The 11656-nt window shown below is 40.0% G+C and overlaps 1 protein-coding gene across 1 annotated transcript in view; it reads right to left on the minus strand.

The window, feature by feature from the left end:
- The window catches only part of FAM117B (family with sequence similarity 117, member B), a 63481-nt gene extending 52309 nt beyond the window's left edge, over positions 1 to 11172 (minus strand). Inside the window, exon 1 of the mRNA XM_004674379.2 lies at positions 10442 to 11172. Coding sequence (XP_004674436.1) covers positions 10442 to 11033 — 592 coding nt within the window. The 5' untranslated portion in view covers positions 11034 to 11172. The remainder of the gene's footprint in view (positions 1 to 10441) is intronic.
- Between the last annotated feature and the right edge of the window lie 484 nt (positions 11173 to 11656).

Raw genomic sequence — 11656 nt, forward strand, 5'->3', positions numbered from 1 at the left:
ATAATGTCTAGCATATAACAGGTATTCAATAAACACCTATTGATTTAAGACAGTAGAACAGAATGAAGCCAATGATAGTGACAAAAGATTAAGGAATTAACAGAAAGTATCCTGAAAGGATTTCAACCTTATAGACAGAACTATCCAACTTCTTGGTTATTCAGAAATTTCATTGACTCTATAATCTTTCTTCCCATTTTAAGTGAGGTTGTCACTTGAATACAAAGGAAATAAAGCACAGAAAAAAATGCAACAAACTGGATAAAGCAAATTGATGCTGTCAAATTTCTTCATTTTCAACCCAATAAAGGAGTCAGAGATAAAAATTTCAAAGAAAAAATACTCTCTGGTATTTTTGCTGAAGGATGACTTAAGGAAATACTTTCACAATGACATGACTGAAAATTCCACTTGAGACAATGTGAGGAACAAAAATTAGAGTCCTTCTTGGTCAAAATTTCTGCAAGGATAGTTTTATAATTTAAAATTAATTCAGTTAACAACTTTAAAAAAACAAGCTAGAGAATTTCAGGAGGAAACATCTGGTTCACCTATTCCTCCTAAAAAATAGGCAAACATTCTTTCTTGAATTTTTATGTTGCAAAGATGATGTTTATTGTACTTCTGGCAATAAGGAGAGATATCCATAAATAAGAAACTCACAGCTTTACATACAATATGGTATTAAAAAGTCTGCTGGTAAGTAAGCACACCTATACACATCAATAATCCATGACAGATACGGGAAAGTATCTGATATATTGATATAGAAAAGGATTTCAACCTTATAGACAGAATTTGATATAGAAAAGGATGTGTGTGTGTTTTTTTTTTTTTAAGATTTATTTATTTGTACATACAGAACTGGGGTACAGGCCAGAGGCTCAGGGGCGGTGAGAGGCTTCACCAGAGACAGAGCAGGGAGCAGAACAGGCAGATTGATGAAGTACACTGCTGAGGGGAGCAGCGGGCGGGTCAGGAGAGGTCTGCCACGCCATGTGGTCACCTCCTGGGCAGGCGGGAATCGAACTCATGTGGAAGTGGCTTTAGCTTCTCAGTGCAGTGCATTAACCCGCTGCGCCACCAGGGAGGGCCAGGATGTGTTTTTAACAATTAAAATTTTTCTTCTAGAGTCACCAGTGCTTTGATTTAATTTTGAAAAAATGTCTGTTTTGAAATTTCTAACATTATCACATTGTATACTATTTGGTGCTTATCAAACCAATATGTGTTTAAAGACTGAAAAAAAATTTCTACCCAAAATATCCTGTTTTCCAACCTAGCCATTTTTCCAGATCATTTTTTTAAATTCTAGATAAATAAATGCATGTAGGGTAGTTCTGCTTATTGATGTGACATGTGTTACTCAATAAAAGACTTTAGCATCTAGCTTATCAGGCATAGAAATATGGGTATTTGTTTTTAAAATCTTATCTTATTATTATGGAATGCAATTTAACCAATACTGAATACCAACTATCATACCAAGCTGGATGGTTTAAAAGGGCACTGTATGTGTGTGTGTGTGTATACATTCTAGTCTCCCCTTCATTCTTTCTCTAACTCATCTAGTACTTTTTCCTACTTCAACCAATCCAAAAGGGCCACTTCACAACACATCCATTATTTCCTCACCAGTCACTATTCCAAAAGCCTCTAAAGATTGAAACCTAGCAGAAATAAACTCAGCCGGCATACCTCTGCAACAGATAACCCAACTTATTTAATTTCTCTTTGAATCCTAAATTATCTAGTGGAGTCAATGACTAAGGTTCACCTTGAGATTAGTCTAAAACATAATACCAGAGATACCATTCAAGGATGTCTTAGTACAGCTGTTCCCTAAAAGTATATTCTTTACTGAACGGAGACTGAAAAGTAGATCATTTTTTCTATGAAAACAGAGAACACACACAAATAGACATTTTCTTAGTCACCTCAAAAAGAAAACTTTACCAAAAATAGTCCAAGTAGAGGTCTAAAGCAAGTCCCTGTTGTAACATTTTTACTCTATTTTTAATTGTTTCACTTTAAACTCCATTTAAAATCACTGCTATAATACAAATAAATTTTTGATTAGCCTTTTTAAAATAAAAATGAAATACGCTATTTCAAAATATTCAGAAAACAGAAATGAATATAGCAGAAAGTGAATGTCATCTGACCCATATTCCATCATCCATCACTTGTAACCCAGGCTGAGGAATATAATCTCTTAACAATTTTTACATTAAAAATCTGTAGTAAAAAGAGCCAAATACCAATATGTAAATTCAAATGAATTTCTAAAACCATTCAAGAAACCCACAAAAAGGTAGGTAAGGGAAGAGAATGGAACAAAAGACAGAAGGCAAAAGTGAGAATAAGAAAGAACACTCCATATCCATACATAATAATTCCACTACAGGCCCTCCCTGATGGCTTAGCTGGTTAAAGAGCAGCACTGCAAGCTAACTGCAGCCCCTCCAGTGTGAGTTCAATCCCATGCTGAGAGTTGACCCACATGGCGCAGCAGACCTCTCCTGTCTCACCCACTGCTCCATTCAACAGTGTATTTTGTCAATCTGCCTGTTCTGCTCCCCACTCTCCCTGGTGAATCCTCTCACCATCCCTGCACCTCTGGCCTGTACCCCAGTTCTGGATGCATAAATAAATTCTTTTTAAAAAAATTCCATTACATGTAAATTGTCCAAGCACAGTAATTAAAAGACAGGACTCATCAAACTAGATTAAAAAGTATAAGATCCAACTATATGCTATCTACAAGATGACCCCTTTAAATTTAAATAGATATATAATAATTAGAATGATACAGAAAAAAAACAGACCTATATAAACATGAATCAAAGTAGACTTGAAAAGAAAATTGCCAGAAATAAGGGAAAATACATAATGATAAAAAGTCAGATCCAAAATCACAATTATTCTAAATATTTCTGCATTTGTAAAAAGACATACTTCAAAGCATATAAAGAAAAAGCTAACAGAAATTAAAGAAAAATCTACTATTACATATTAAAACCACTACCAGTTTTACCTAACTGACATTTATAGAACACCCCAAAACAGTGGAATATTCAAAGACACATGAAATATTTAAGGTAAATCATATCCAGGGACAGAAAACAACCTTAACTAATTCAGAAGCAATTAAAGAGTTATTTTCTCTGACATGGAATCAGATTAAAAGTCAATAAAATAAAGTTATCTGAAAAACCTTCAGATACTAGAAATTGAGGAAAATTCTACTAAGTAATCCATGAGTCAAAGAAGCAGCCTCAGGGAAACTACAAAATATCTTCCACTTAATTAAGATGAAGGTACAAAATAACAAACGTTGTGGGATACAGCCAACCTGCTTTTAAAAAATGTTGAGCATTAAATATTTCTATTGGAAAAGAAGTTCTTAAGTCAGTAATTTAAGTTCTTTTTCAATGAAATAGAAAAGTAGCAATGTAAATGAAACCAAGAACTGCTTCTTTGACAAAAATCTATAAAAATGATAAACCTCTAGCCAAACTAAGAAAAAAAGACAAATTTCCAGGATCAGGAAACAAAATCCTCAAGTACTCTTCATTAGCAAAGGAAAAAACAAATTGGGATATATCTACATAATGAAGACAATTCAGAAATAAAAAGTAATCAACAATTGATACATGAAATACAAGAATAAGTGTCAAATGCATTATGCTAATTAAGTAAAGCCAGACTCCAGAATCTAGATACTATACAACTGATTTACATGACAACCTAGAAAAAAGCAAATCTATCAAACCCCTCAGAGGCAAAGGGAAGAAGTGTTTGAAAAGGTATAAGGAAACTTTATGGATAGAATGTTCTCTATCTTCACTGTGATTCTGGCTACACAACTTTTCGCTATCAAAACTCAAACATAAAAGGATCCATTGCATTGTGTATAAATTATATCTCAATCAATGTCACCTTACACTTGTCCAAACGATACAAATATTTTAAAAACAGTAACAGATTAAAAAGTTACATACTCATTGGACAAATGTTCAGTCAATGAATTCAGAGTTAGCGGTAAAAAAGCATTTTAAAAGAACATTCAACACTTATTAATAACAGCTATTATCTCCTATAAAATGGTATTAAGTGGCTACATCAGGCAATTAAATATATTTTCTTCTCTTTTATTGTTAATCACTGAATACTGCAAAATCTATATTGTTCTCTCCTAAATTCTATGGTTCTCCTAAATTCTAAATTCTATAAGATTAGGGATGTCTTCTGAACACCTTACAACTATCTCTGCACAGAGTGACCATGGTTCTAAAATACAGTAACCAGACACAATTTGCTTTTATCTTTAGGAATATTATACAAGCACAATGTGAAAACATGATTAATGGGAAAATTATACAAAATGAACAGAATTATATGATGTTGACCAAGTAAACAGATCCATAGATAAATTAGTATTTATCTTGAATAGCATTAATTATTAATATACTAGTATATCTCAATCTATTTATCACAATTGCAAGAGAAGGGAATTCCCCTTAGAAATGGAAATTATTTCAACAGTTTCTCCAGAACAAAAAAGATTTCTCAAACAAGATTAATAAGAAAAGTTCCAGAACATTAAATAGGACATTAAATAGGGCATTATAGGACATTAAATATTTCTTCAGGCATGATATTATAGGACACTCCTTGGGGAAACTGGCCCATAAGAAAAAAAAAAAAGCAACCTATATTGAAAGTCCTTCTATCTGTAAGACCCACAACCAGACTGAAAGACAGAAGACCTAAATAGTACTTTTGTTTCCTATTTAAATTTTAACAGAAAACTAAGAGATGTTTCCAACTGGAAGGACAAAGCTCAAGACAATGTGAACAAAAAGTCCTGAGGGCAATGCAATGCAAAGGGCAAAAAAAAAAAAAAAAGCCCTCAGGGTAATTTACACCTTTTCAGAGAACACTCACAAGGTAAGGAACAATCAGAGAGCTAAGTAAACTCTCATAAAAGATGGAAAATATGATAGTCAAAATTTAACACTTAATTGAAAGGATGAAAGAGCAAATAAATCTGCTAGGGAAAAGAAAAAGATGTAGAGTGGCATAACAGAGGTTCTAGAAATATCAAAGAAAAAGGAAAAGTGACAGAAAAAAATGTCCAAGAAATGAAGAGTCTCTAGATGGAAAAATTCCACAAGATAACAAGCACACTGAATTTGGGGACAGGAGTGGGGGTGGAGGGGGTCAACCCAAACCAAAGCAATAACTATTTTAGAACATTGGTTAACATTTACATAGAGACTGCCACTCCCAAAGCACAATTATATACCAGGACTAGGAACCAGAAGGGCATCAGTCTTCTCAAAAGCAATTCTAGAAGCTCAAATTTTCAATCTTGAGTAGAAAAATTATTTCCAACTTAGAATTCTATACCCAAACCATGAAGTGCAAAGACAAATATCTAAATATTAAAGACCTTTTAAAAGTATGTGTGTGTCCCATGTACCACCTTGAAAAAAAATATTGGGAGATTGTGCTCCACAAAACACGACTTAGAGAGTGGGATACCAAAAAACAGAACACAAAGGAAGTAATTTCCAAACAAGTTCCAAGGCTTTAGCTATACTACAGATCTAGAGAGCCATATATAGGTTTGGAATAGGACAGAGAACTCCAGAAGGGATATCTCAAAAAACAAAAACAGTAAAACTACAAAATATTTGATGCATTTAAAAATATTTAAAAGAAAGTTTCTATCATTTAAAGTTTGGATATGAATGAGCGATAGGTATTTAGAAGGCAAAGCAATTTTAACTTCAAGGAGCATAAGAAGCTATAAAAAAGAAAATGTAACTGAACTATATACTGAAAGGTTCTTGTAGTAAAAATACTTACACAGTCTTAACAATTAAATCATTATTAATGATTTAACCAGAAGGGTGCAAACTACAAAACTGGAGAGCATGGCCATAAGGAACAGTACCAGCATGTTATTCAGAAAATATGTAGGCAAACACCAGAAAAAACACTCAGAATGGAAAATGGTTGTCTCTATGGGGTAACCAAGTGAGAGTAGAGAGAGATCTGTCAAGGGAATATTTTATTTGGTTATAACTGTAGTGCTAGCTGACTTTCTGAGTTATGTATGTGTACTTTGATAAAAATAAATGTTAAAAATATAGCATTAAGATAAACATGCTATTTTCTTTTCAAGTAGTTTAGATTTGTAAGTAGCTAATTTTTTAACTTCCTTCCCTTCTATTGTTGAATTATCTGCCATCATAAGCCATCCCCTTAAACTCCTTCTCATTCTAAGAGAAATAAGTGTCTTTAGTTGTTTCTTAGATTTGCAGACTCTTCCAAGTGCTATAACCCATTGCCTCTCACATTTTCCATAAACTTGCTCCATTTCTACTTCCACCTTCTCTTGAACATGAAATCTATTATTATCCTCTGACTCTTTCCCCAAACCAATAAACATGATTAAGCTATTCTCATCCAACAAATAAACAAATTCTTCATTCAGTTTTGCCACTTTCCTTCCCTTCAATGGCATGAGTATGTCATTTATAATCCACAGAAGTTATACTCATTACTTCTACTTCTTACCCACCGCTTTAATTCTATTTGTGCCCCAACATGCTGCACAAACTACTGTTTCAGAGATGAACCAAAAGACCAAATTGACCCTGTTCTCCAGGGTCAGTCTTCAATTCTCTTCATAAGTTAGTAAGTCTTTACCATCACCTGTAAATGCAATAAAATTTTTTGCTTTCTTGAGACTATTTTACCCTATCTCCTACAATATCCTCAAGCTTCTTCAATGGCTTTTTCTTTTACTCTTGAAATGTTTTCAGAGTCAAATTTAATTAAATGTAAGTTTTGCAAACCCACATCACAACAGGATTCCTTGAAGATGTGAAATTAGCAGTGATCCTCCAAATGTTAAAGAAACAATGAATGCTTAAAGCTGTGTGCTTCACAAAGTACTAGAAAGCAGAAGTCAGTACTAGAAAGCAGAAGTCAAAGATTACACAATATGATATAGGTACCCTACTTCCTGATTAGTCTATTGAAATCCATCTCTAACAACTAAATTCATATACAACATAATGCATTCAAAGTGAGGAAAATTTAGGAAAAACACAACCATGTATCGTTGCACACCATGCATTGCTACTTACACAACAGCTGCACTGCAAAAAAACGTTTTATACATACTGGACCAATGGCATCTTCTCTAATGAGAAGTTTTCAAACTATTTTCCATGGGGACTTCTAGCAACTATTTTTTAGTTTTAGAGTATAGCAAAATCACAGGGAATTGAAGACTAGGGCCTTTTAAGTTCTGTAGTAGGGCCTGGAAACCTGCAATTTTATCCTGGATCTACGTTATTCTGATCAGATGACCCACAGCACACACTTGAAAAACAGTTCTGCATGTTCAAAGACCATTCCCTACAATTTGAAATTTCAAACAGCCATGAAAACTAAACCAATACTGGCAATTTATGTTATATCCACTAAAACTAAAAGCAAAACTAACATATAGTAACTAACTTTTATATTACTATATATAACTGCTGAGTATTTTTCACTCCACGAAGTAGATATCATCATCTGTTTTACAGATGAGAAAGCAAAGGGTTTGAAAGTTATTTCACTTCTCCATTTCAAGACTCTGAAGTAGAAGAATGTGGTTATTAAACTCAGACTGTCTACCCAAAGCCTATGCTCCTAATCTCTTATGTCACCTCTCCATTTGTAATATATCTACTTGATATTTTATTTAAGGCTAAGGCTGGTAAAAGGAGGGAAGGAAAAAACAAAACCTACCATCATTTTATCTACCATTACCTTCTCTAAGCTTACCTCAGAGGTTCCTAGGACAAACCACACTGCAATAGAAATAGATGGCAGGTACTACTGAAGGTTGCCACCTTTTAAAATTATCCTTAGGAATGGGTGCCTGGATTACCTTATAGAAGTCAAGAGAAAGAAGTTCTGAGTCAACAAGTGACTAGCTCTAACCCCAAGGGACTAAAGCAACTGGACAGAATAGGGAAATGGCTGAATAGGGATGCCCCTCTACAAATCCTAAGGCCATCAACTGAGGGACTTTCAGGTACTAGGTGCCTAATAACAGTTACGGTATCCAGATCATCCGATGGTCACCTAGAAACTGGCAGCCTAATCTAAACAGACTCTGGAATCTGAGTCACAAGTTAACTATATACAGCAACACCTTTTCCTTTACTAGTAAGAGTATCTGTATCTCATTGAGGCTGCAAACTGGCAGTAATCTCCCTTTAATCAAAAAAAGGGAGTCTAGTCATTAAAGACTTTTTCCACCTTACTGATTTAGTCTGTTAAAAAAAAAAAAAGGAAATGGCCTAGTCTGTGCTATATAGACCTGAAATGTGGTAACAGTTTGTCCTGCTCTGCATAAAGTGCAAGAACATGTTCTTAGAAAGAAGTTACCACTCATTTCAGCATGATGTAGTAACAGGCAGTATCCCTGTTGAGAGTATTGCACTAGAGGAATAAACATTATTTTTATTTTGGGTATTCATGTGGGAGAGGGACTGAGTATTAATTTTAAAGCATGAATACTCTACGGAATAACCGATCTGAGAGAATGGAGACTGGGAAAACATGATGAGCTGGCACTTTAAGACAAGAAGGTTGAGCCCTTCTAGAGGTTAAAAAGAGCATCTTCCTTCACACATTGTCAATACTAAATTTAAACTGGATCTCACCTCATCCTCTGAATCAAACAATTGAGAAGGTAGACAGATTCTGTTACCAGATTGGAGTTACTACCTGCTTTCATCTATTAGGTCCACTTCCACTTCCACAGCTCTTTTCACTTCCACAGCTCTTTTCACTTCCACTGCCACAATATGCAAACTCCAGAGCTTCTGTGCTCATCACATCCCGTTAAGAGTTGTTTCAGGCCCTCCTGGTGGCCCAGCGGGTTAAAGCATAACACTGAGAAGCTTAAGCCACTTCCGCATGAGTTCGATCCCCATCTGCCCCGGAGGAGATCCGGAGAAGATCCACATGGCACGGCAGACCTCTCCTGACCCGCCCGCTGCTCCCCTCAGCAGTGTACTTCGTAGATCTGCCTGTTCTGCTCCCCACTCTGTCCCTAGTGAATCCTCTCACCCTCCACATCTCTGGCCTGTACCCCAGTTCTGTACGAATAAATAAATAAATCTTAAAAAAAAAAAGTTGTTTCAAAAACTGAGCATATATAATTTTGTATGTATGTCCCAGGTCTATATGGTACATTATGAAATTTACTCTATGATATAATGCAAGGCGTATGGCTTTAGAGTACCACCCAGCAAAACTGAAGTATCAACTCTCATTTGTTAATTCTCTCCCAAAAATGTATCCACTGTCTAAAGTATCTGATAAAGTAAATAGTAAGAAAGATTCATACTATTCACTACAGTTCTGAAAACCTTGAAGTCAATTCATCTGACTCCCTTGGCTAGGGAGTACTCTACTAACCAAGTAAGTTATTCCCAGTCATTCTCCCTTGACAATTCTAACAAAAATCTCCCAAACAGGAAAGACAAAGCTCTATGCTGGCATTCTAAAAGGCACTTCTTTTTCAACTAAAGTCTGACAAGAAGGCCATCGGAGGGTAAATCTTATCTCCTTCCACTTCCACAATTTTAGTTTCTCTTTTAAGTGACTCCTAGTGAATGATCCCAGTGGAGGCCAACAGTCCATTCAGGACTTTTTCCAATTAAGGTCCCAGAGTATAGAGAAAAAGTTTCTTGGTCCCTAAAATAATAAGACAAACCTTGGATTTTTTTAGACATCAAATAAATGGCTTTACATCCTAAACACAAAACCAATATATCAGAGTTACACTCAGGTAGTAAACGCCCATAATCCTCCCAAAGGAACCTCGATGAACTTAGTTCTCACTTCTTGCTACCCATTTATCAAGTCGACACTAGCAAGCTCCTATCCGCACGTCTCCTGGGGATCCAAATCTGTTATGCTAATGTACCTGAAACTGTTTCGTTAAAGAGAAACACATACATAGCATCAGACCTGAGCTACACTACCATTAACCAGGCCACTAAAACAAAGTGGCAAGCCACTCCCAGCTTCACCCCCGCAGGGTGAGCAGTAATCTGTGAGCCGCCAGAATCTAGGTTTATCATTAACACACGTTAAGCCCAAGCGCAAGGTTAGCGGCTGCTGCACCACCACAACGCGGACCCGAGCGCTGCAGGCTGAGAAGGCTGGCGGTGGGCAGCCCAGGGGGCGCAGGGCAGGCCCGGAGAAGGTGGGGAGCCGCACCCCTGGGCCCCGCCCCCAGGCCCGCCCCTGGCTGCTAGGGATCCCCAGCAGCACCGCAATCCCCGCGCAGCAGCTGCGCGCCCGGGACCCCTTCCCGCCGCCTTCCCCGAGCCGCGCGACAGCCCGCACGTACCTGCTTTGCAAACCGGGGCGCTCGGGCTCCTCCTCTCCGGGGAGATTCGGCTCTGCTCCGGGGACCTCCGTCGGTGCCGGACGCGGGCTGGGGGTGGGGCTGCGCTCACCTCGCCCGTCCACAGGTGGGTGGGCGACGAGCTGGGCGACGACACGGTGCCCAGCAGCGGTGGCGGGGGCTGCGGACGTGGGGGGCTCCCGCGAGCCCCGGGCGCGGCGGCGCGCGTGGGGCTGGTGCCTCGCGTGGACGTCCCGGACGCGCCTGTCTGCGTAGCCACCGTGGGGCTGGTACGCGCGGCCGCACTCCCACCGCCGCGCGTGGGGCTCGTGCTGCGCGAGGCGGTGCGTGGGCCCCCGCCGCCGCCTGAGGGGCCTGAGGCGCCACCACAGCAGCCGCCGTTGTTGTTGCCGCCGCCGCCGCCGCCGTTGCTCCGCGTGGGGCTGCCATGTTGCTGCTGCTGCTTCAGCTGGAATGGAACCGTCGCCCTCATGGGCTGCAGGCGGCTCCCGGCTCCCCCGGCCGTGGCGACCGCACCGCCCCCGAGGGAGCCGGCCGGCGTGGGGGACCCATTGCGCCTCACCCGCTGGGACATGGTCCCCCCTCCCCGGTGACTGGGCGAGACGGGGGAGGGGGGTTTGTTGTTGTTAGGTTGCAGGGGGAGGATTCTCGAGCCCGAAGGGAAGGCCCCTGGAAAGGGGTGACGAAGCGGGAATCCGGGGTGCGAGGGGCGCCCGGGCCGCGGCCGGCAGCAATGAGGTGGTGCAGCCGTCGCCGCCGCTGCTCCTCCTCATCAACAATAGTGTCTCCTCCGCTGCCCCCGCCCCCCGCGAACGCCCATTGGTGCCGCGTCAGCCGCGCTCTAGCCGCTCCACCGCGCCCATTGGCTGCGCGCAGCTCGGGTCCCGGACCCCCGGGGCCTTAGAGAGCCTGGGTTTGCGCGGAGACTGTCTGCTCTTTAAAGAGAAAGAGACCCGCCCCCCCGGGAGGGGGGGGGGCGGAGGAAACTGGCCGTGTGTATGTGTAGTGTGTGTGTGCGCGCGCGCGCGCGCGCGTGTGTGTATACACGTGAATACGCGCGCGTCTGGCCACGCGCGTCTTTCCCTTCCCGCTGCGGGGAGCCCTGGAGACTCAGGCTCTGGAACGTTACCAGTGGGAATGTGCAGAACCAGGGCGGTCCGCTGGGATGCCTGAAGTACGCCCCACAACTCTTTTCCT

This window comes from Condylura cristata, unplaced genomic scaffold (assembly GCF_000260355.1).
Source record: "Condylura cristata isolate star-nosed mole 26May11 unplaced genomic scaffold, ConCri1.0 scaffold00002, whole genome shotgun sequence".
Taxonomy (NCBI): Eukaryota; Metazoa; Chordata; class Mammalia; order Eulipotyphla; family Talpidae; genus Condylura; species Condylura cristata.